General features: G+C 41.8%; 1 protein-coding gene across 4 annotated transcripts in view; it reads right to left on the bottom strand.

Moving 5' to 3' along the window:
- Window positions 1-26,457, bottom strand: part of LOC104920772 (transcription initiation factor TFIID subunit 4) — an 80,025-nt gene that overhangs the window by 49,229 nt on the left and 4,339 nt on the right. For 3 of the 4 annotated variants that reach the window (XR_003462757.1, XM_019274298.2, XM_027281524.1), the window contains exons 3-10: window positions 19,096-19,239; window positions 17,376-17,528; window positions 16,512-16,634; window positions 15,908-15,997; window positions 14,728-14,937; window positions 10,175-10,250; window positions 8,994-9,108; window positions 3,070-3,239 (exon numbers count right to left, since the gene is read on the bottom strand). Coding sequence is in view for 3 of the 4 variants with exons in the window: in XM_019274298.2 (XP_019129843.2) it covers window positions 3,070-3,239; window positions 8,994-9,108; window positions 10,175-10,250; window positions 14,728-14,937; window positions 15,908-15,997; window positions 16,512-16,634; window positions 17,376-17,528; window positions 19,096-19,239 (1,081 nt within the window). In the remaining variant the exon portion in view is untranslated. The remainder of the gene's footprint in view (window positions 1-3,069; window positions 3,240-8,993; window positions 9,109-10,174; window positions 10,251-14,727; window positions 14,938-15,907; window positions 15,998-16,511; window positions 16,635-17,375; window positions 17,529-19,095; window positions 19,240-26,457) is intronic. The other variant, XM_027281525.1, reaches the window with a different exon arrangement.

The raw sequence follows: 26,457 nt of genomic DNA, 5'->3' as shown, positions 1-26,457 counted from the left end.
ACTTTTTTTTTGTGAGTGGGCCCAGCTGAAATCTTTTCAGGACACAAAGTCCAATAAAACCACACAGACTACTCCATCCTCAAATAGCAGAGATTCCTCCTCCAGTCCCCCCTTTTTAAAAAATAGGGAGCAACAACCATTTGCCAATGTAGTGGCAGTGTTTCATGACACTTTAATAATATCCATGGACTTTTTTTTAGATTTCTACATTAACTGTTTTAATTTGAGTATTTTAAAGATTACGGATAAATTGATTTATCTTGACTTACGAACAGGAACTGCATTCAAGACACATTAAAACAAAAACAGGAGGAAATGCAGGGGGAAAAAAACAAAAGAAAGTGCAGGAAGGGCAATAATAAGATAAATGAATGACAGACAGGAAGGCCAGTCTGGCTATGCTTACTACAGGCCTGCAAGTGTTACAGATACCTTTTTAGTTTTTACGTCAGAGTATTTGATTTATTGATTGCTGTCAGAAATTATCCTAAAGATAATATGCTTCTTAGCTTCTTACCTAGTTGTACCTTAGATATAAGTCCTATTGTGCTGAGTAAAGCAGAAACATATTGCCCTGATATCACTGTAATCTAATCATGGAGGTAGCATAAAAATGTCACAGGATGGTGAAATAAGGGCAGGAAGTGGACATTTGATTATTGACGGTGTATGTTCCAATAGTGATTTATTCTTAAGAAAGCTCAAGCAGCAGCTAACATTTGTTTGATGATCAGTCCGTGCAGTGGTCGTGAAGTGCTATTTAATGAAGCAACAAGCTGGACTAGTTAAGATACTGTAGTTTAATAGCTGTACTGGTTATTATAATATTGGTACATAATGCCACGGTGCACAGATTAGAAACCCAGAGAGCGGATATATTCTTTAAAAGTTAAACACATTCCACTATTTCAGACGGCAGGAGAGAGATACTGGAGCTCATGTCTTACAATTGGAGGGCTGACATGTTTGTGTTGACCAGTGTTTTCCCCCTGTTGCAGGTCAGGCTAGTTTCATGGTAAAACTGACATGATGTGAGCGCGGCATGAGGCACTTCCTTTGTTTTGAAAGTGAATCAAGTTCAAGTTGCAGGAAATTATGCCCGAGAACACACAGCATCCAATCAGAGCAAACCACTTTGTGTGTCGATGCCAGTATTCTAAATTTTGCAATCAAGATATACTTAGAATAATAAATCAATGCATGGATGCTTATTTTAATGTATTTTCTGGTCTTTTTATTTTGCTATTTTAAGACATTTTCAGTAGATTTAAGAACCTGTGTGACAGTCTTCTTGTGTCTGTCCACATCTGTAAACTGATGTAATAAGTCCATGTGCATGTACTGTATGTGTCTGTATGTGTCTGTGTGTGTGTGTGTCTGCCCGTGTGTGTGTGTGCAGACCTTTAAGGTATCAGTGGACTATCATTACTTTGAGGATCTTTTCTAGAGAGCACCAGCTGTGCCTGTGTTCTGGTTCCTGAGATCGGGGGGGTAGTGCTGTTTTGCAGCTTCACAAATGAAACCGCACCCCCACCCCCACCTCTCCTCAACTCCCCAGCTCAAGGACCAGCCTGAAGAGTTATGAGGAGAGGGAGAGAGAGGTTTGGGATAGGAGGGCGGCACAAGTGTTTGTTTGGAAGGGATAAATAAGAGAGGAGACATAAAGAGGAGAATAAAGAAGTGGATAGAAAGAGGCAGCCTACATCCTCTCCTGGAATCAGTATTCAGGAAAGAAGATAGGGAAAAGAATGGGAAATCAGGATGTCTCCTCTGATTTGAAAATACAGAAGTAACAAAGAAACTACAGATGCTGGAAACCATCTTTTTGTGGGAGCAACCAGAGGGTGGGAAAGGTCACAGTGAAGTTTTAGCGGGATGTAAATGAGAAAGCAGAGAAGAGTCGAACTTGGTGTTAGTACAGTACAGAGGAGCAGCCGAGGCTTTCTGATTGAGTGGAGCTGGCAGGCCGGGGGAGCCTCCCTTGGACTGCTGTCAGCTAAGAGCGTGGAGAGGCCAATCACTGACACAACAAAGCTGCATAACTGCCACTTCCCCAGCAGGGGGCGCCCTAGCCTCCTGCCCTGTATCATGCTGTGTTACCCCCCCTGAGGAAAGATTTATATTTTTAAACAACCCCTCTGCCCCAAGGTGACGGGATAACAACCATGCCAGGAGTCCACGTAACGAAACATGACCTGCAGGCCTCTGTGCTACACTAAAGATACTTTAATTGAGATAAAACAAGATGAGGGCGCTAGACTCCCCGTCACGTGAAATTATGCTGTGTGTTTTTTGATCTGATTCACAGGAGCACAATTTTATTTTGAGTAATAACGCTCATTATACGTTTTCACGGGTTTCACTGTGCAGCCTAAAGTATATTTCAAGCAATAAAATTGACTGCTCGTAGCAAAAAGAGGTAATGAAGACACTATCACTCTCATGTGTTGCTGCAAACAAACCAAGACTTCTCTGCCTGTATCGATTAGCACACGCAATCCTGTGTGCTATCAGAGTGTCAAGACCTAGTAAAAATAGAGAAAGAATCAAAATCTCGCTGCCAAGTCTCATTCCTCTAAACCCTGTTCCTTTAGTCCAGAGGACAATCTGACAGCCAGCCTTCAAAAGACAAACCCATAAAGTATTTATGTGTGTGCCTGGGGTCCAGTGAGTTCAGACAGCCACTGAAGAATTCATTAAAGGAGGTGAAAGAATTGTTAAGTGTATCAAATTTAAACCAAGGCCAAAGAAGAAACGGCTCAGCCTGAATGCACTGTATGAGAACAAATCAAAACTGTCTTTTTAGTGATGACACTATAAATACAGAAACAACATGTTCCTAACACAAAAGACAACAGATAGTGATTTCATCACTACTACAGCCTGGATTTTCAGCTTTGGGTTGGAAAGAAGGGGCTACACTGATATAAAATAAAAAATAAAGATTTTTCTTTGACTGCTAAAATAGCCATTTGATTTCTGAAAGTCAGCTAAGACCATTTACTGGCTAAATGTCCATGAGCTGCAACATCGCTACACTGTAAGACGGGCAAGGCACACTTATGTTACCTGTTTCCAATATTCGTCGATGGAGCAGTCCCGGGTGGAGAAAGGCCTCGTCTTTACATGAGCGGATCTGTGTTCCCACTAGTTCAGAGTTGGTGGCGAGTATTCTTGCGCTCTCCTCGTTCAGGTTCACCCCGGCCATGGAGGCTACGTCATTGATGTCATCATCATCCCTGCAGAGATGGAAAATTAGCTAAATATATACAATGGAAAGTTCAAAATACATTACTAAATAATAACTAAATGATCTCATCTGCAAGAGAAGGCACTACCTAAATGTATTATGAGATTTGTCTCCAAAAGAACAACAATGTGAACATTGTGATACAGTCTTCAAATGTCTTCTAGGATTATGGATTTTGAAGTCTTAACACATCTTGATTGTGCAAGAAGACATAAAATACATGTACAGGGAAGGTACAAGGTACTTGTTGTTAAAATATACACCACTTCAGGGTGAACTGAAGGTAGAGTTACTAAAGTCAGTGAAGGTTGCACACTGATTAGGGCACCCGGATAGCACAGGGGAAAGGCCCACTTGGGAAACTGTCTTTAGGGATTGTGTCCTTGTTGTAGCATTAGCGACTCCTATTGGTTGTTCTGTTCACACCGTCTCCTTCTTCCTTCCCCACTTAGCAGAAACAGTGGCTGTATTGATGGGGGAAATACCCATAACCAAATTTAAGGGGGAAAAAAGCCCAAAAGGGAAAAGACACAATTCTGCTAGGTCCACTATGGAAAAATAATTCAGCTTGGGCGTGGAAGAAAAGCTTAGCGCACAAACCCACAAACATTATCAAAATATATTCTGAGATCCTGCTGCTTTTCATGAATATTTCCTTGGATGACAATATGCATTAGTTTTGTGAGTGAGTGCTATGCTTTGGTCATAATGGCACGGAATTCCCATTCCAGGGTCTATTTGTGTCGGCACTCTGCGAGGCAGGGAGATGAAGAGCGTTTGGACGGAGTTAAGCACGGTAAAGATGCTCCTGAGGATTGGCACAGAGCTGTGATGAATCTTGCTATATACTAATGTCAACAAACTCTATTTCCACACCGCTTTGCTACACTTTGCTTTGTATTTTCTTGACGTACTGGTCATTTCTCACAGGCCTAATGCTGGGTAAATATGAAGAATTTTTGTTGGGGTCATTGCATTTGACAGTCAATGAGGTCTCCACATGCATGAAAGGCAGTAACTTTGCTTTGTGAGCTGTCACCAGGACAAATTCCCCTACAATTATTGTACTTGGCAAGTAATGATTCTGATTCTGGCCTGAATTAGCTGGGCGGTGACGTGTTGTGCTTACAGGACTGGCCCAGAGCGAGCAGAGGATTTTCTGAGTGGCTTTGACGGAGGGAACAAAGAACCACAGAACACACACAGAGTGGCCTCTCGCCACTCACTGGCTCACCTCCACAGTCATTTACGTTCATGCCACCGATGTTGGTTGCGACAGAGCTTGTGCGTGTGTTGCTGTGCTTTTGTGTACGATGTGGGCACACACCGTCGGCCAACTCCACCCCGCCGAGGCCCTCCTGCTCCTCGGTGCAGCCACAGAGAGCCGATATGAAACTTGACACCACAGCGGGAGGTTGACAAAGACGATTAGAGCAACTCCCTGAACCTCACACACCTCTACCTCTACCTCTCTCCTATTTTCCTCCTCACCTCCAGCACTCTAATTATGCCTTCACAGAGAGACTATCTACACAACAACACAAGCATGGATACATAGGATTATACCCTGTGCTGTACCTCCGGCTGTGCACCTTTCTTCATCCCCTCCTCACGTCCTCATGGATAACTTAACCTGTCCTAAAAAGAAACACGCCTGAGGCTATGTTCACTCAAGTAAAGAAGAAACGCTGCTACTTCCACACTTTCATATGTACCAGACAAGTAGACGACCTTATCATGTGTGTAACACTGTATTGACAAGCTGGGTAAAGAGTGCAACAGAACAACAGCTATTACACCACATGCTGTGCTGTCAACATGTGAAACACAATGTGGACATGATCATTTAACATTTATGATAATCTCAGCGTGTTTGAAAATAGACAAAAATGCTTTTTCTCATACTGTATGATTAGAAAAGTGAGGAACCCAGAATTCAGGTTTACAGACGACAACACAACAGGTTAGATTAGATTATCTCAATCAATTTTGTGTGATTTTTATATTAATTATTTCTGTCAGATATAATCTGGTAAGGCAGATGATTCACCTCAAGGGGTATAACGTTAACTCCAAGAAAGTCTATTTATTGTATTAATAAGTGTATAACATAAACATAAAAGTGAAGTTCTAATGTAGCTATGTGGCTGGTGATCTGTTCATATAGAAGGGTTAGTTTTAACCCTATTAAAAACATTATGTGAGCTAACCCTATTGTTTATTATATAGAACATCAACCTGATATTTTGGTTAATGTTTTCTATATTAAATAATTTGGTTAGCTCACATGACGGTGCTGAAATAAGTCTTTTTTATGGTCGCTGTGATATGGCACAATCCATGAAATGAAAGTGAGTCGTTTTATTTTTCTGCAACCACCGTGTAAAACATCAACCAATATCCAAGAACACTGGTAATATTCTGAGTATTCAGTATTTTTCTCCGGTTTTCTGGTTATTTGGGACCGCCGGGGTTAAAATCAAATGATAATGCCAAAGACAGGTCTGACATTAAAAGGAGGGGATGAGATATGAAATGCAAAATATTCCCGACTATACCTCAGCCCTAATAAAGCAGAGAAGTAATTAGCTTCCACAGAAGCTAAAGAGCAGCCTCTCAGTTATTGGTTTGGGTTGGCTCGGGGACATGCAGCCGGAGGTCACATGAATACATATGCATGTCGTTTCCATATCAAGGTTGTGTTTCAGAGAGGGCACGCCATAGGTGCTGAGAGGATTGCATTGCCATTTAGAGGTTGTGTGTGAGTGTGCAGATAGATGTGTGGAGTGCATCCAAAGCCTCTGCACCCCTCTCCACCCCATCATCACCATACCAACCCCTCCCACAGCCAAGGATAAAGGTCCCTGTGCCCAGGCAGGGGGCCCTGATTGATCCCTGTAACTAACACCCAGGCCATGCAGGCTTGTTGCGCCCACACTGAGAGACACGGACCACTGGAGAGGTATTCTCCACAAAGCAGCCAGGGGTTCACTGGGCAGCTGATGGGATATGTGTTCATGACCCAAATGGATGACAGCACTGTTGGCAGTGGTGGCACAAGAGCCAATAAACCCAGCAACAAGCTAAATGCTGCTAGATGTTAAGTTTACTGTTATTAATTCAACGGACCACCCACACTCAAGCTGTAATTATTCACAAACATTTGGTGTGGATGATGGATGACGTTCTGTGAAGGTGCGATGTATGTTAAAAGCGTTGGCTTCACGTGGCCGTTAATGAAAATATATTAGCATTCCAGACTTTTATATTTTCTCTTTCAGCGTTTTGGAGCGCCACCGCCTTCTTCTTCTTCTTCTTCTTTGTTGTAACTTTATAGTTGTGCAGCACACAATCTGAACATAATCTAATCTTGTGGCTGCTGAGTTTCCAAGTCAACAATTTTTGCGAGGTCACTTTTAAGTTCTAATTGAGTCACATTTATTTATAAAGCCTTTTATAGCAAAACAGACACATCGCATAGCAATTTATAGAGCAACAAAGGATGTAACCGCAAAGACAGCTTTAACTCACTTTGCTGGTAAATGATGGAAAAGAGCTCATGCACTCTTTAAATCCACTGGCAATAGTGATTGGTGAACTAAATGTTTTGTTCCTCATTTTGCATGTGTGTCTTTTCCTATGCAACTATGTGAGTGCTTGTGTGTTCCTGCGCACGGATGTGTCCACCATGTAGGACAGGGTTGGATTTGAGGGGCTGAGGCTGAGCTCGGAGGTTGGCAGAGGACTGAGGGCCTCGGCTGGCTCGCCTGTGATTACAGCGGATGTCGAGTGTTTACAGAGAGATGAGGAGGGGTAGAGGAGAGACAGCTGCTTTCACTCTGTACTGTAAACCACACACACACACACACACACACACACAAACACACACACACACACACACACACACACAATCACACACAAGCACTTACACAGAAGGCTGTAGCTGCACTGGAAACCCCACAAGCCCTGCAGTGTGTACGTGTGTGTTTCTGCTACAGCTGGCCCGCTGGGACCAGTGGCTCAGAGTGACAACCATACACACATCAGTCCGCCAACTACAGCTGAACACAGTGCAGGCTGGATGGGTGAGAGGCTGGTGGATGCTGACTGACCAGGCTGGCCGCACACAGTGGATTTTCGTTTCTTTCTTCCTAGGGTAATTGCTACCCTCATATCTCAAGTGTTTGTTGATTTCGAAGTATTTCATAACATCGTGTCAAAAACTTTTAGGAATAAATCTGACCTAACTTAACTGTGTCATCCGAATGGCATGTGAGCGTTGAAGATCAAACTCTGAAGAAACTCACAGGGAACTTGTAAAGCCAACTTCTATTTTCTTGCACTGTGATTTACAGGAAACAGAGCGGCCACCTCTGTTCACAGGTCAAGTCATTATGTACACGTTGCAGGTTTCTGTGCTGTGAAGACATAATGGCGTCTGACCGTTCGCCCTGAAACACTGAGCTTTGTTCCAACATGTTTATATCCTCAGGTTAAAAAAAACAACAAACAGTAAAGTGAGTGAGAGGTTAAAGACATTGATAAGATCTAGCTGGAACTATGAAGACATATATTACGTAATAAGTAAAGACTTTAATAGACACTGTTTGCAGTGTATACTGAGAATATAGAACTTGATAGTAAAAATGAATTTGTAGACCAGGCCGACTTTCACCTGACCTGGACAAAAAGGAAAATATGCCACGAAATGTCAGTGACATGCTTCTTCCGTGACAATGGTGTGTTATTGAGCTTACGCTGAAACCAGTGTGTTTGTGTGTTGAAGGCCACTGTAATCACCACAGGGGGAAAAAGGTCGTCAGTAACAAGCAAGCCTGACAGCTTAATTACCAAGGCAGCTAAAGATTTATTGGTATATCAATCAGAGCCTCGGGCGCTGCATTTCCCCTCAGGAGACGAGACCCATTATCATGAACCCGTTGGCCCACGTAACCCAGACACTCTCTTTCCCTGGTCTGGTCACGCCAGGGCAACCCTAAACCTACTGCTCATGTCAATACACGCATGCACACAATTTGATACACGCACATATAAACAACATTCTCAGATTTTTAGGATATACACATATGTTCTTGTGCACTCAAGCAGGGACACAAACAAACACAGAGAAATAGAGGCATATATACGTAAACTTGTACTTGGACATGCAGACTAGCACATATATGCTGCACACACACACTGACAAACACAAATACACAAAGACTCACACAAAACATGGACCACAAAGGCCAGCATGTGGGCGATGAACCTTTTATGTTTTGAGACAAAAGCGTAGCTGAAGCAGAGACCAGAGAGAGAGAGCAAAGCTGCAGGCTAAATACCGTATGTTTGACTTAACCAAAAGGTATTTTCAGAACCGCATCCAGAAATTCCAACCATCTGGACACAATTACCTTATTTCTAAATTAAGATTTAGCTCATTTGTAATCCTGTCGATGAGTTGTGACACTGACACAAAGAGGGCGATCGTGAGGGTGATCTATTGGCTGGCAGTGTGTTGCTATGTGGTGGGCGCAGAGAGAGAGGACCACCGATCAACCAGCCTGGCAGCCGGGCAGGCAGGCAGCCAGGTGGCCAGGCAAGCAACTGGGATAAACACTCATAGCTTTAGCTGAGAGTGTAGCCTGTAGTCATGCAGAGGCATCTTAGTGAAATGCTGCCCCCATGTGACGGCTGCCAGGAACTACAGGCGCTCTACAGTGGCTTTCCTGGCGAGATGTACCTGAAAGAGCCTCCTCCGGGGTCATTGAGCTTGTTTTTCTGATTCCCAGAGATCTGAACAGCCAAGCCCACGGGACTTTTGCCTGCTTGGATGATGGCTCCCTTCCCCATTGTGCCTGTTAAGCAAAGGAGAAAAAAAAGAAGAAGAAGAAAACACTAAACAAAATAGTAAAGGAGTAATGTCATCATTGAAGTGTCCCTTTCTATCTGCGTCAAATATCCTCCTCTCTAACAACTACCTTCAACTGTGTCTGTCATCCTCTCAGGGGTAGACGGAGGGGGGTTGGGGGAGCGGTACTGTCGCTCTCCCCAGGTTGGTGCAGAAAGCGTCGCTCTGTCAATATCACTGCGCTTCACCGGCTCTCCTTACACTCCTAAACTGCATCCTGCTCCGAGACACGTTTTCCAGAGAGGCACAAGGACTGCCAGAGTGAATTTAAACTTGATTTTAACAGGCATGTTCCTAGCCAAGAGGCACAGAAAAGTATTTTTAGAACTATCCCCGCATTCCAATTTATGGGCATAAAACAACCTACAGATCTTTCACTGCAGGCAATCTTGGGGAAGGGGCAGATCAAATTTGTATGCACCTCCGATCGTACACACACACACACGCACAAGCAAAAACAGGTACAAACGTACACACACTGCACACACCACCTGAGAGCACACAGCTCTCTTAGGGGAGCGTTACGCCTGGTTGGTGTTGGGGCGATATTTGTGGGCTTCTGTGGGAAGAGTGTTTGTGAATCAGTGTGAGTAAGCAGCAGCGCAAATGTTTGAGAAGGCTTTATAACCAGACAGGAAAAAACACCTGTTCTCTCTGCCTGTTTACACATCTTACAGCCTACTGAGAGCGCATTTAGAGTTTCACTAATGGCTATCTTTGTTGAACCGATTTCGCTGGCTCTTTATTTAACCAGATGGTCAGGCAGTAGTTTGAGAATCTTGAAATATCTGGCATTAGCATGTGACCTTACTGGGAAAAGTAAAAATTGGAGACCAGAAACAGAACAGACTTCATCAAAAAACCTGAAACTCAAATTTGAAGAACTCTTTTCTTTTCAATCTTCTTGTATAAGACACACGGACAAAAGAATGCCTAAAATAAAAAAGGGCAGATATTGTACACATGATTAAATTCAACGGATTCAATCAAAAGTGGCCGGAGGATGTCTTTACCTTGCGCTCTGACAGACTGTGTGATCACTACAGGCATTCGGACCTGACCACTGACCGTGCCCGCTGTCTTCATACCCTGAGGAAGGGGGGGAAAAAAAGACAATAAACAATAAAGAATACGGTATGTACTTTACTGGAGTATTTATAATAATGAAACAAACTGTAAGTGAGAGGGGAGATTAAAAAGTATGAAACTGCATGCCTGTTGAACCACTGCTCCACTTTTACACCATCCACGAGAGGAATTCTTCGGGAAGAAATCAACTTTTGCTGCTCCCCTTTCAGACTTAATTAGTAGTCAGAAATGATCTGTAGAAAGGCTGGCTGAGAGCCGCTTAAGTTGTATGTACTGAATAGTTGTTTTTTTTGTTATTCTTTGTTTTGTTTTTAATATTTTGTCTTTTTACGCATTTATTTGACAGGGGAAGCTTGAAACAGACAGGAAACAGAGAGAGAGAGGGGTTAACATGTAGTAAGGACTTCAGCACATGAGGCGCACATTAAACTGGGTGGGCGCCCGCGTGTACTGATTTCTTTTCTACTGTAACAAATTAAAAAATATCAGCAACAATAATGTGGAACAGATGCAGAATACATTCAAGGGTGATGAATTTTACAGTGGCTATCCATACAAGTGTACTGAGAATATGGAAAACAATTTGAATGCACAATGAGGAGGGGTTTCTGTTATTGTACATGACCTACATTTGCTTGCGTTTCCAGATAAGACAAAGGCAATAAGAAGTCAAGACCGCAGTGAAAAAGTAGTTTAGAAGAAGGAGAAGTAGTAGTGGTAGAAGGAGAAGGAGCAGAGGGGGTAGGGAGGGCTGTGCTGGCTATTAGAGTCACTTCCTTCTTTGGTAGCAGCCACAGGACCAGCCTCAGGCTCAGCCATCCATTCCTACCAGTTTGCTTCTTGCTGCATATTTTTTAGCCTTGTTTTCCATTCCCTGACACATGCTATATTACTGTTCAAGCTACTGAAAAAAGACAGAGGCCATTTTTCCCAGAGATCCACTGCAGGGGCCTACAAGAGTGGGAGGGAAAGGGGAAAAAAAAATACATTCAGCTCAGGCAGAGATAGCTAGCACCTCTGGCCAGCTGGCGACACAGTTAAGAGAGAGAAAAAAGTCAGGTAGAAAGTTTGTGAATCCGAGGGTAAAAGGAAAGACACTGAAAATGAACTCACTGCCCGTATTTCATTTCAAAATTTGCTCTTTTTTTTCTCATTTTAAACATCAGTTATTAAAGTGATTTTAAATGTCATTATAATGACTGTACACAAAAGATATACAGTATATTCTGAATGACTGCTAACATCTGTTGCACACTAGTGCTTCAAAATAAAACCATAGCGAGTGACTGCAATTCAAGAAAAACTGGATTTAAGGCGTCTCTGCAATTTGTTTAAAGTAACTAATATTTTTTTTTAAATGTTACGTGTCGCATTTGACTCATGCAACTGTAAAACATGGAAGCATGCATGCAGTGTACACGCTTAACTAATGAATGAATGGTGGTACATGTCATTAAGAATAAATAAAGAATAACATTTAGTAATGACATTTTTTTAGATTTCATGTCATGTGAACTTTGCCTTTATAAAGTAACATTTTGAAAATCGCTATGCAGAATTGTGTACCCTGGTGCAGTAAGTTTATCAAGTTCAATCTTAAATGTTAAATAATGTAACTCCACATCTATAGAATCTGAGTTATGATCGTGACACCACACATTTGTACATTCACATCTAGAAATGTTCATACTACTGTAAGAAAAGTGACCTACACTACTACTGTGGTGAGAGCAGATCTTTTTGGACTAATTCAACTAGCTGTCTGGTTTCAGACTGTCGATGTGCCAGGGGCAGTCATTTACTACTTTATCTTGTTTTGTGTTATAGCTTATGTTGGTGTTTATGCATGTGTGTGTGTGAGTGAGTGAGAGAGATAGAGTGAGAGCTGGAGAGAGAGTGAGAGAGACCAGAGGCATGTTCTGGACATAGACTGCGGCCGCCACATTGCTTTAAAATTGACCTGGGGCTGACCTAGTTACCTTGCTTTACCCTTCAACGGTTAACGAGTGGAGGGAGGGAGATGATAGAGCGATGCGGGGGTAGATACAGTTTGAAAGAGATGAAGAGAGAGGAAAGAGGGGGAGGAGAGGAAAAGAGAGGAAGCAAGTGAAAGAAGAAAAAAAAAACTAGTGAGTAAAATGGTGAGAGAAAGAAGAGAGAGAGGGAGAGATAGAGGGGGGAAAGAAAGTGAGAGAAAAATGCTAAAGATAAAGAGAGAGGCCTCTAGGTCACCCACCCGTCTGCCTGGACAAATCTGAGTCTGACCTCACTTGACCCATCCACAGACCCCTGAGCTCTGTGTGCGCACACACCCACGTGGTAATACAATACAACTGTGAGTAGAGTGAGGCTGTCCAATGCTGGACCCCGCAGGTTACCTGGCCTAACTTCAACTGTATCCCCATACTATCACTGGATGAACTGCCCATAACACTGGTTACTACTTGTCCAGTTGGCAAATATATTTGACTGGAATAGAGCACACAATTATCCTCAGTCCAAAGATGTCACCACAGTATTTTCTCTTTCTGACTTACATTTCATTTTCAGGAAGTTTGCAGTCTAATATAAGTCTAGTCAAACATTAAAGCTCCATCAGGAGCATTGGAAAGAGAAGATTTGGTTAAAGGACCACACATAACCATATATTTAATTAAATATACAGAGCGCTCTGTTACAAATTGGGCACAACTAGTATTTGAGTTGAACAAATAGGAAAGCATTCCTGAAGTTTGTTGAGGATTGAATTTTGTGCCCCATCGCCCCGTGTACAGTGACTTAAGTGTCTGTTATGTGGAGTTTCATTTTCTTTTCTTGTCTTTAACGAGTAGATTTCTGTTTAGGAAAAATCTATAGAATGTACAGCTAAGATAGACTAAACCAAAGTTCTCATAATGGGACACTTTTTGTTACATAAATTGAATCTTTTGAAATGTCTTTTGTATTTTTTGGAACTGTGCATTATGACTTAAAGTGGCTATCCTGATTGTCTATTTTCTTGTAAGCCCATTTGAGTTGCTATACAATCCTACAAGAATATGCAGGACCCATAACATGCCATTTAATGCAGATTATCGAGTGGGCATATGAATCCTGTGTCAGAAAGTATCCTAATGAAGTGTCCTGAAATGTGTAGAACTTGTATTTGAAAACATTTTTTTCTGATGGCTTAAGTTCAACCCATTTGTTGAACTTAAGTCAGTGTCAGAGACTGCTGTCTGACACACGTTTCCCATGAGAAGTCACCTAAGTTTAAAATGTTCACATCCTAACAAAGACAACAAAACAAACAAACTATGACATCATGAATTAAAGGAGACAGATAACTGAAGAATAATTTACAATGATGAATCCTGGTGAGCTGGCACTATAGGGCATCCTACCTATTGAAGGCTTAGTTTAATATGCAACACAATTTTATACAGTAAGTGTAGCTGGTGGACCCTGTTTTGTCTCTCAATCAATACAGTACCCTGCATTAGTCAATTAATTGACTGGTTGTCTGGTTGATCGACAGAAAATGAATGTGCAACTACCTGATAAGATTTCATGCTTTAATGCTCTGCAGTCCTACAATGGTGTGTGAGCATCATTTTAGTTATCATACTTAATAGCAAGTCAGAAATGTTGTCAGTCTAAAACAAACAAACTTTATCTATTTCTTGTGTGCATGCAATGTAGCATTTAAATGGGCAGGAAATGATCTTGGTTTGTCACTTTAAAGTTCCTGAGTCAGGTACTTCTAATCAGCTGTCAGAGTCTGAGCAGGAGTGCACAATTATCAACAAGGTGCCCTTGAGCCAACCACCATCTGGTCTGTTCGGCAGCCAGTAGTACAGGTTGGTCATACTGGGCGTCTCCAATGTGTGAATATGCAGGTTTGCAATATGTGTGGGTGTCCTCATTAAAGTCGTTATAAATAAGTATTTTCTGTCTGTGCGAAAGAGAAGAATAACTGAAGATCAGGTCAGGTTGTACTGTTAATGCTCTTGTTTAGATAACTGTAGTCTACGCCCTACTCTCTGAAAACTCCTTTTTTTCTAGTAAATTAAGTGTGATTTCTTTGAGCTTAGTGTGACTCTAACTCACTCTTGGCTATGTGACTCCCAGCCATGGCACTGTGACACTCTCCAGCCTGATAATTCAGCTTTGTATAAGACCTATCAACACACACACACACACACACACACACACACACACACACACTGTCACCACCACCCGCAGGTCTGCATCCATCACATTCTAGCACTTCTCTATTGAGTGTGGGAATAACGTGTGTAAATAACTGTCGCATCTTCTACCTGATGACTATCGCTCTTAAGTTCTCCATCATCACACACCTTTCATTCACATTTCTGAGCACATTCACATGTTTCTGATAACTACTCTTGTTAATTTAATTAGAAACTGTAAGTGTAAACAATATGATGACTGTGTTTGCACTGAAGTCTGTCCAGCTGGTCCACTCCATACATACCATGGCAGCTGTATGTCCGAGAGTCCCGGTAGGCAGGGCACTGGCACCTGCAGTGGTACTGACGCTGTTAGGGTGGCGTATGCGGACAGCTGGACCAGCTACAATGGCAGGGGGGGTGCCACCGGGTGCTGGTTTGACTCCCTGCTGTGGGGGCTGCGTCAGGGACTGCTGACTATTCAACAAAGACAACCTCAGGGCCGGGAGGCTCTTCTGTTGACGGAAAGAGAGAGGCCAGAGTTTGTAAGTGAAAGAATAAAACAGACATGCACAGCTGCAAAAACAAATACTGCTGTGGTCACTGGGTAATTTATGTTTTGATGTCATCATAAAAACATGGTTTCAGGCAGAAATGTGACTACACCTGTATTTCTCACACAATGATTCATGTGGATTTGATTGCAGGACAATGAACCTATTGCATTCTTACTGCAAAAGAAACATGGCCATTAGCCATTTCTGATAGGCCACTGTCAGAGAAGACCTGAGGAGCTGATGCTGCTCCACGAAGACTATTTCAGGCAGATTTTTGACGTAAGCGACCTAACATTGCATGACAACATGTGTTTGTGGCCGGATTGGGCGGTCGGGCGCCTTGATGTGACGCTCATCACGGCTGGCTGGAGAAACCTTCTGGCTACTGGCAGGGACGACTATGAGGGCCACTGTCACACACAGTCAGAAGTCACGCCAGAGGGGTGTGTGTGTGTGTGTGTGTGTGTGTGTGTGTGCATGAATCATTTTATTGTCAGGCCTAGTCATCAGTGGCCACTGGTGCCAGGGAAAGGACTACTTTAGGGCATCAGTTTAGTAAAATACACGAGAGGGCCAGCTTAAGAAGCAGGGTTAAGGGATGATTTAAGGGGGAGGTTAGGGAGTGGTTAAGGGGAAAAGTTTATATTCGGGGTCGATTAAGAAAGTAGCTCAGGGGGCTGGTTAACTTTCAATATAGGACCCCTGTAAAGAGGAATACTTTATGTGACAGGTATTAATGGCAAACTTTATGCTAATTGTTAGACCAGATTGAAATCAGGTTTGGAGAAGTGTAGGGAGCTTCAGAAGCAGTTTAGGTGCTAGAGTAAAGGATCCAATTCAAGGTACATTGCTTCAGTCAGCATAGGGGGCAGTTTTAAAGTAAATGGAACAAGCTCAGAATGAAAAGCTTTGCAAGCAAGAACCACACCTTGAGAAACGGCACCAGGTAAGGCTGCGGAGACGACTTGAGCTCAGTCTGCAGCCGGCTGGTGAACTCCTCCGGTTCAATCTTGGCATCCTGTTGGGAGAAAGGTAAAAAATACACCACTTTACAAGAGAAGCCACAAAGTTAAGTATAGCATGAGGACTTGAACACAACAAGATCACCAGAGCTGGTGATGGGAACTGCAGAGTTCCCATCCTGGCAGCTAATTAATGTGTAACTGTGCAAAAGATGAAATTTCATGATAAAGTAAGCAGGGTTTTGGAAAGAGTTTCATGCCGCCATCTACAGGTTTAGAATATTCAATACAACAACACATTAAAGCGTCAACTTTGGCTTACTCCTATTTATATTAAACAGAAAAAAAGCCTCTCTTTAAAAAGAACGATTGAAGAAACACTGTCACACCATTCAATCAGATGTATACAGTAAGACATTTGGTCTGGCGATAGAAAAGAAGCAGCTGTCAGTTTTTGTAAATATCAAATTTAACAGCAAAAGGTTATTTAGGTTTCTTAGAGTATTTGACAGTGTGCAAAAACTTTACAATATTTCCATGAAAAAGTGTTTGTTGGGTTTTGAAGCTCACCAGCAGATCCTGAACCAGAGCTTTGACGTTCTTGGAAGTCTCAGGGGACGGAGAATTGTGAGACGCCAACTTGATAAGTGTGGCCAGGAAATTCTTACACTTCTTGACGTTTTCTTGCATTTCCTGTAGAAGATGAGGAAACAATCATTCATTTTCTGCACAAAATGAAAAAACAAATGAACATACTGGCAGCTTGAGTGATAAACTGACCACTGTCTCAGAGTCTTTGGTATCAAGGATCTTATTTCTAAGATGTTAATTAACGTTCAGAGTGCCAATATTTGACCAGAGTTGGATCAAATCTTAAGCAGAGAGGAAGAGGTCTTTTATTGTGCAGCATTTTTTTTATTAATACTACAAAGACACTTACAAGTACTTGATAAAGAAGCTGTCACAAATCAGAGCACAGTGCACAGTTAGCATGCCCAGTCATCTTTGTAGTCAAATGAGACATGGCACCTGCCCACTCAAATTGCTAGTGGCAGCAAACTGTGGCCCCTATGAGAGCTCTCTGGCCTGAATATATAGAGATGTGAGAATCTGTATCTCTCTGTGAATTATTTGTATGTGAGCCGTATCTGTGAGTCCATGTGTCCCTGAATTCATGGTGAGTCTGTGCCTTTATGTCTGCGTCTGCATGTCCTTGGGTTGGTATGCACTTGTGTGAATGTATGAGTGCAAACGTGTGTGGGCATGTGTGAGACTCTCGGTGCATGGCCAGCTGTGTGAGGCGGTGGGTCCAGGCCTGAGCTTGTGACACAGCCAGCCTGCTGGCAGCTGTGACAGTGCCTGCGCCCTTGGGGGTGAAGTGTGGGCGGTGAAGGGAGCGGGAGGAGGGGGAAGGACGGCAGAGAGACAACGGACCTGGGACACGACAGGAGCTCCGGGGGCCGCAGCGATGCCCGTCTGCGGAGGCTGCACTGGCTGGGAGGTAGCTTGGGCCGGGGCCTGGGGGGTCATAACCACGGGGGTCTGCTGTGGAGCCGTCACAGCCACGGCCGGTGCCACGGGGCCCTTCTGGAAGAGCAAAGAAGAGACAGAGAGATAAACAGGACGTGACGCCTCGCTCGCAGCAAGGCCACAGAGAACAGGAGGCAGGCGCCACTGCGTTCCTGTCACATCTGGTATCCTGACTTCGGTGGACATCGCTTAACAGACAAGGAGCAAGAAGGGGAGGTGGTGACAAGCTAGAGGCTGGGAAAGACGGCCATCAAAGCCTTTCTTAATAGTCACCTACCTGACAAAGCAAACCACCTATCAAGTTTTGTTCCTGGTCATTAGCCACCTATTGTCAACTTACACAAAATGATAAGTGGCAATATGTGTGATGAGTGACCAGAGAATATCTCACATCCAAAACACACATTTTGCTCAACGGATAAGGTGCCCTAAGCAGTCTCTCACTCTAAAGCCCTCATCACCTCTTTGAAATCTCTCAGGGCCTGTTCACACTTGGCAATAAAATACATTGCATGTGATGCATGATCATAAGTGGACGGTTATAAATACAGGTGTGAAATCACCCAAAATGCATAGAGGACACATTAGGGTCTGAGCATGCAAGCCACGTATGGATGTGGGCAAGGCCACATGTACTGTACATTTCTTTCTGCACAAAGAGCAATCTAGTTAGTGTGTATAACACAAGTAATCGCCCAAACGTACACAAGGTACCAAACAGCCACTGTGAACCCTGTTCAGTATACTGTTCAACAAAAAAAAAACACAGTTTATTCGTAAGTGAACTGAAACATGAGCAGAGAGATCAAATCTGCTCTGCATCTCATCTAGACACAAGCTGAGCACACAGCATTTAAATGGGAAACACTGGGTATGAGTCCCCAGAGCTTCAGTTTGGTAGAAATAGGAGAGGTTAACTTAAAATATTACCTCCACTAGTGCCAGTGCACAGTACACAATGCTATGATGAGTAGCCAGGGCAGCAATACCCAGCAGCTGTTCAGTTGGTAGAAATCAGTTATTATTCCCATTTTTCTTTGCAAACAAATTGCTCGCAAGCTTATGTTGAAAATAAATGTGTTTATTCATTCTGTAGATACATTTTGCATGCAAAGTCACTTGATGTTCATTACCAACCAAATGATTACATCCCACAGCAACTTTGTAAATGCTCAAGGTAATTAAAGACTTCAATAAATTACAGTTGCGCCTTCGTGTGCTAGGGGTGAGATGTGACATTCACGAGTCGGCGCTGAGCAGCTTTGGATTCACATGCAGTTTTGTGTAATGGTAGCTGCTGTAATTAACAAATGTTTAGAGATTATAAGCATGTGCATGTTAGAGACTTTTCTATCATCATCTTTTCAGAAGTATGGTACTACTGGCTATTTTGCTTCCATAACATGACTTCTGCTGGGGTCACTTTTTTCCGCTGACAAAGCAAAAACCCAGGGTGTAGAAAACAGGTCACTTGCATTTTAGCCCCACCCAGATTCCCCTACCTGTTTCACAATTATCTGTGTCACTTCTAGACTACCTACACACACAATTTTGTGGTATCACTGGTCAAGAATGCTAAAGGAAGGACTGACAAACAGGTGAGTAAGGGTAAGGGTTATCTCACTGGGCGGAGTGCAGGACAGGAGGAGGAGGAGGAAGAAGAGGAAGAGGAAGAGGTCTGGAGGGCGGGGCTGGAAGGAGAGGCAGACGGTACCATCTTAGCTGGGGTCAAAGGACACTGCCTGGTGGTTTGAGAGGTCACAGGAGACTGCAGGAAAGAAAGAGAGCAACACGCAGAGGCAGAGAGAAAAAAAAGACAAACAGGGAAACAAAGCATAAAGATATCAGAGGCAGAGGACGGGGAATCATGGGAGATAAATGAATACAAAGTACCTCAAAAGACACAAAGGAAGAAAAACAACAAAGATAAGTCTGTGTCAGTTTCAGAAAAGAGGAAGTGAATTGGGACAGAGCGACGGGAGGAAAAAAAGAGCAGTAGCGATGAGGAAAGGTCATGACAGCGTTGAAGAAGAATGAAGGTGGCAGCTTGTTGCTGCTGAAGACTAAACCAGAGACTAGCATGGTTGGTCAGGTAGCAGTGGGCAGATATACAAACGACAGAAGCTAAAACTCTGTCCCTGGAACACAAAGTGGAAAAATCACTCAATCTGACCAGCAGGTTGAAATCTTCGGTTGTTTACTAGACAGAGGACACAGCAGCAGATGTCGGATTGGCTGTGTGCACAAAAGATATGCCATTAACTCAGCTTAAAAGCTGAATGTTAATTCGCTGTCTTCCGAGGTATTTGGCAACAAATTCATGTTACGGCATGTTATGAAGTCTTCCAAGTATTCCATTGCCAACATTCAAGTAATTTAAACCTCAGCATGTACAAGCTTTTAATGTGAAACTCAGACATGATTAGTTAGTAGAGGTTGAGTAAAGTTGCTGTTTCTTGGAACACCATATTTCCAGTGAGAAATAAGCGTGTCTAATTGTAATTTGTTTTAATGAAACCGGCAGACACCATAATAATTTGGTATGACTAATGTAACTAATAAATAATTAAGCGGAAGAAACACATCTGCAAAGACCCAATTTCACCTTTAAGTAAGCCTGTGTATCTATTCTTAATGCTGTCTCATAATGAGACCTGGCTTGGATGTTTCACTATAGGACAAGATACAATAAACCAAACACCTTACACTGTTGTTAAATGAAAAAAGTTATGAACCGTTGAATGAGTAAATGAAACATTGCAGACTTAATCACATGTTTAAATCTGATCACCTGTGATTAAGAACTGATTATTACAGTATAGTGCCATGAAAAGTCAAGCAATCGTTATTGACAACTCAAGAAGAGTTGTACACATACTCGTACATATGAAAGAGAGATAAAAACTTAAATTCAGTACAAACACATCATGCAGGACACGTACAAGAAAGATCAGGCTGATTATACTCCTCTACACACACACACACACACACACAGCTATATAGGGTTGTTATTAATTATTTGGACAGACACTTTTATAAACTGCATTGGTATTGTAGCATCTTTTATCCCCATTCTCTCAGAGGACCAAGAAAGTAATCAGACAATAGGTTGCTCAAATATTTTGTTCAGAGGTGCGTTTGATTTGATTGTTAATACAGGTGCAAAATAAGCAAAGTGTGACATTTGCATTTAGAGTCTGTCGTCTGTTATATCTCTCAGGTGTACATTAATATTTTATCATAATAATTCAGACACACATAGTAGATACACAAAGCACAGTATATAATCTAGCAGTACACTGGAACAGTATACTCAATCACTAGATGTGTTCAAAGTAGGTTGCGAAAGTGTGGAATAAGGTCAGATCGTACTGTAGGTTCCCTGTATGAATAAAGACTGTGCACACTGTAATAATAAACAGTTCAAACTTGAAGACAAAAATACACTGACAGTACTTGATGCATATACAGTAGGTGGATGCTAATGTTAGTCATAACTCAGGTTTGTTTATTAGCATATTTAAAGCACGAGGAACTGGGGTGGCTCTGCGATAAGTGCCAACTGCCAACTGCCAAACCATGGTGATGCCCAGTGGCTCATCATACACACACACACACACACACACACACACACACACACACACACACACACACACACACACACTTCCTGGCTGCTATCCTGTCTATGGGCCAAAACAACCCGAGAGGGCCTCTGCCCCAACCTCTGGCACACAGCCTTCCATTCACGGACAGGCCAAAGCATTCACACACACACACACACACACACACACACACACACACACACACACACACACACACACACACACACACTTGCACTGACACACAGACAGCAGAGAAAACAGGCACACAGACATATACACACCAACACACATTCAAGCACATGATAAACTGCACTTGTCTTGCACACAAATAAAAAACGCACAAACAGATATACAACTGTGCCGGGGACAGAAGGAAAGAGGCAAAGCGTAGAGCATAGAGGAGAAGAAGTAGGATAAGCGAGAGGAGGAGGGAGTTTCCCCTCAACGAAAAGTTTAGTAGGATGCAAAAGAATGTTATACTGAGGAGTTGGGGGAAGTGGGTGTATGAGGGATGTGGGGTGAGGGGGGGTTGGTAAGAGCCACGGGGTGCATCCCACCGCGAGCTATGCCTCTCTCTTGCTCACTCTCTCTCCAGACAGACACACACACACACACACACACACAAACATACTCAAGAACCAAAGCCTTGTTAGCTTTTTAAAATAATCAGGCAGTTGGATGATGAATGATTTAACAGGTATGGAAGGAAGGAAGCTCAGGATGCCTTCCGTTTCTCCCCTCAGGGTCATGGGGAAGAGTGACAGGCCGACAGAGGGGTTGAGCTCTGGGAATAAACACCATTCCCTTTCATTTCCCTGCTACTGCTCTTCCTGTCGAGCTGGCAATGCCGCGGCCCGCTAATTTGTCATCAGTGTGACTGCGAGAGGCGATGACAATCTGCGACTCTCTTTTGAGAGGGGTTCATATCAGGATGGATGCAGGTTGGCTGGCTACGTGTACAGAGGCAGGAGGGGGCCATTGTTGGGTAACATATGTGGACTTCTGGCTTGGCTAATATTTACACCTGCCAGAGGATGTATCGGCATGAAGTTTTTTAGTAAGGAAAATTACTAAATCTTAGTTTTGAAACATGTTACTTGGCCTCAGACAGCTCAGTCTGTGGTGTAGCAATGCTGCCTGAGTTTGTAAAACTACTCACCACACCGAGTTTAATACTGCTGCTGTATGGCACTGTATGACGCGAGTAAGGCATACCCACACTCCTATACATAATATATGTGTTTGGTAATGTAGGCTGTTTTAACTGGACATTTAATGTCAGACTTATTTAGTAGTAATGCCACATTACTTAAATCTATGTCTTTTTTGCAATAATAGATATTGTTATAAATATAAAACACTTATAATAGCAGTATAAAATAGGAAAAACACGTGTCTTATTGTAGCCCTGATCACAAAAATGAAAGAGGAACAGGAAACAGCTTAATTCCTGAATGAAAGCAGAAGTAGAAACCACAGATTAAAGTCTAGCTATATTGAAAAAGACAATGAAATGCTGCCCTCTAGTGTCAGTCTTTTGTCCTCGCAGTTAGTGATATGATGAACAGGCGCCTAAGCTCTTCAGAGAGCCTCTTCACTCCAGGCTTGAGAGGCCAGAACAAAGAGAGTGTTTTGGAAAGGACTTTTGAGCTTTTGAGGTACAATTGAGCACTTAGCCTTGAATGAAAAACAGGCTTCTGTCGCATCAGTTTGTAAAATTATTTTTTCTGTTGGCCCACCATATAATCTGAACAGACGGTTATAACCAAGAGTCACTTAAAAGCCACATGTATTGCATTACTTATTATTAGAAAGCTTGTAAAAATGTCTGCAAACCACTTAAAGTACATGATGAGTGGTGTTTACAACCGTAGGCTGCAAGCCAGACAGATTAAATGATCGAAGGACAATATTTAAGGTCTAAGATGAAGGTGCACTACCTGTTTATTATAGCGGCCAACAAATGCCAACATTTTATTTTACTCCAGCGTTGATGTTCTAAAATGTATCCAGGTCAAAGCTGAGCTTTTTGTCTAACTGACAACTTAACCTGACATTAGAGCTAAAATACTTGGTCGATTACTCTATTAGTCAGTGGACAGGAAATGAATCAGCAGCTAATTTAACCATCAATTAACAAATTTCAATATCTTTTTCATCTTCTGTGCTAGTGAACTAAATATCTGCATAAATAATGACTTGTGTTTTGGATTATTGGTCAGATGAAAAAGTCAGTTTGGGGTTATTGAAATTGGCATTGTTTTATTATTTTATGATATTTTACAGATTAAGTAATCCCAGTTTATCTAGAATATAATTGGTAAATTAACTGATAATTAGTTGCAGCCAATTATCCCTACTGATGCATCAGTGTGATATTTCCTGACATCAGTAAGAAAGACACTAGCAAAGGAAAAGGTTAAAATCCTCTAATTAGAGAAAATATTTATCTGTGTCATTACAGCCGTCCTATTTCATTTACAATGAAACTGTGGGAGACAAACTATCTAGTAATCACTTTATTAAAAGCAATTATGTTCTAAAGGTGTGGACCCAGCAGCACAAGCTCAACTTTTTACATGACTGATGTATCCACAGGTGATAATAAGCAAATTCCAATTAATGATTCAGTGGCTCGTTAAATTTTGATGAGAGGACCCCATGGAGTCATTAAGGAGCCTTGGGACATTAATTCACCTATTAATCTCAGTTTAATCTATACATAAAATAATCAAGAATACTCAGTCATTGTAATTACACAGTTTAACATATTAATCACATCCCAATTAGGGTCTAGAGCAAAGCAGTTCACTTAATGAGCGGTGCCCACCCAACATCAGCTGTGTGCCCACACTTAATTAGATCAAAGTTTCTCCAATTCACACACCAGTCCAATCAGTCAGATTACAGTTGGCAAAGGTCACCAGCTGTGGCGTTAACACTGACAGAAACTTTACAGAGCTCAAACGACTGAATAATGCACGAAATGTACCTGTCACACTTTCAGTCATGCTGGCTCTCATACAAGAAGGTGATGCCATTCGCGTTGTGTAAAATAAAAATGAAAAATGTGGAACACTCACTAGATGCCTAAAATCGCACATAAAAAATAAAGCAGCTTCATTTGTTTGTTCTTGTTCTGCATCACTAATCCCAGTATAGAACGCCATCTATCGCATTAAACTTCAGTTCAGAGGTCAGTGCCTTAGTCACGGGCAATGCCAAGAGTATTCCTAATAGCGTAAATATGTATTTCATGGGCGCAGGACAGTTTTTGGCACTTACTATATGGTGGGCTGTGTTGATTACCAACAAAGATTGAAAAAGCAGAGTACAGATTTCTGGCACAACAGCATATACTTTCAAGTTGCACGCAGAAGGAAAAAAGCCCAAAGAGGTCAAAACTCAAACTTCAGCTCTATCAAATGTATTGCCACACCAATTCATCAAGGTCATTACAAAGCCAATTCTGAACTAAATGGCTATCGTCTGGCAATGACTTAGCTGCTAGAGTAAACTGCCAATCTATCTGGGCTTCTGGTGTAGCCAGCGGATATCCGGATAACGCATAACTGGGCCTGAGACTTCCTCTGCAGCTTCCTTCCAATTAGCAACTTGACATGTGAGAATGCTTTTTTTTTTTAAAGGCAGATAGTTTTTAAAAGCTAATAAAACGCTAAATTGGCATCAGACAATAGCTGAGATTGCATTTCGGCCCAATGTGTTCAAACTATTTTGCTCTCCACATGAGCTGCAAACAAAGCACGCTCAAATGTGATTGGTCAATATTACTACTTAGGCTAAAAATATAAAACCTGTACCAAAATCTTCCCTCGTCCCTCACCTACAGATTCTGCATTCATATGAAGATATCTGTTCATAGAGATTACAAAGCACCAGAATGGGTATTTATAAAACATTTTCAAAAGGTTGAGAAATATGTAAAAGACATCCAATCATATACACACATACACATCAGGCACCCACACACAGATGGACTGGGCACATGGCCGCGGCTTCAGGCCAGTTACATTTCCAAATCAGCACAGAGGCAGGTAGAATGCCCGACTTTGTATACTGGCGACAACATACCTGGTCCACAAACAGGGGAAGTGCAGCCAAGAAGTAGCACTCAAGCTTTTAGAGGAGGCCCTCCGTACAAGCCAAAATGTGCCCATTCAATGTGGCTACACCAAAAAACTCTTTACAAAGTGCTTTATACACGTATAAACTGCAAATGTCCTTAAAATGTAATACATCAAAAAATGAAGCTACAGATACATTTCAACAACATTTCACTACATTCATTAGTAAAAGATTTTGAAACGCTTAATAAAAAACTTTGTGAAAATTGAGAAGTCCTCATTCATGACCCCCAGAAATAAATGTTTGTGATTAAAAAAAATCTAAAATGCTTCTTTATTTCTGAGAAGATTTGAAAAAATAATACCCTATTGCTGATATTTATGTATATGATTGATTGTCTTTTATATTGTTTGACATATTATGTGTTATTGTTGCATACCATATTGTGTGAGGGTTTTTTGTCAAAAGGCCAAAATGTGTTGGTTTGACAGTAAAGTTGTTCTGTACCAGAAAAGGTTTAACTTCTGTGTGGTTTGAATATATTTATTTTTAATATTGTTTTTTTTACTGGTTTAAAATAAAATAGTTACATTTAGAAAACTGGGTGGTATGCATAAAATATATGGACTGTACAATTATGTTTGCATATTTAAGTTAATGCCAGCTCACTGTGTAACAAAACATTCTCACCATCATTTGTGTTTCTGAGACACAAATAATTTCTTTTGATTTATTTTAATATAATTTTGTTCATTTGTTCATCAAGTTAAAAAGTTTATTTCAGCACCAGTAGCTGTCCATAGTCATTCAGTATCCATGTGATCTTTTTGTTATGTCTCGGATGATCACTCCTCCTCATCAATTTTGAATCGATTTCACATAACGCCACAGTCCAGTGAAAACCATGTATCTGTCAGCCCTTCCTGAATTAAGAAAAAGCGCTCTGGTTTTAGCTTCCTGTATTTTTCACGAAGCAGACTTTTAAATATGCTATGGATGTCCTGATAGCCCCAATCTGAGACCATTAGTGCTACAATTTTTTACATTCACATAATAATTTTCACTCAAATAGCGAGCTAAACACTTGCAGTGTAGAGCCCAGCTGGCTGCTGTAAGGAAAGCAGTGCTTGCACTAACAGGCTGAGGTGAACGAGACACAATACATTACAGTAAAGAAAGGATCTGCAAACTTAGCATGTTTATACCGATCCTTTAAAATATGTGCGGATCTGATACTTAGGATCTACTTGAGACAGCACTAGTAATATAACAGGTATGGTACTTTCTCAAACTAAATT

The sequence above is a fragment of the Larimichthys crocea genome, chromosome VIII (genome assembly GCF_000972845.2).
Source record: "Larimichthys crocea isolate SSNF chromosome VIII, L_crocea_2.0, whole genome shotgun sequence".
NCBI lineage: Eukaryota > Metazoa > Chordata > Actinopteri > Sciaenidae > Larimichthys > Larimichthys crocea.
Note: the sequence above shows the minus strand (reverse complement) of the source record. Positions and strands in the feature narration are given on the sequence as shown.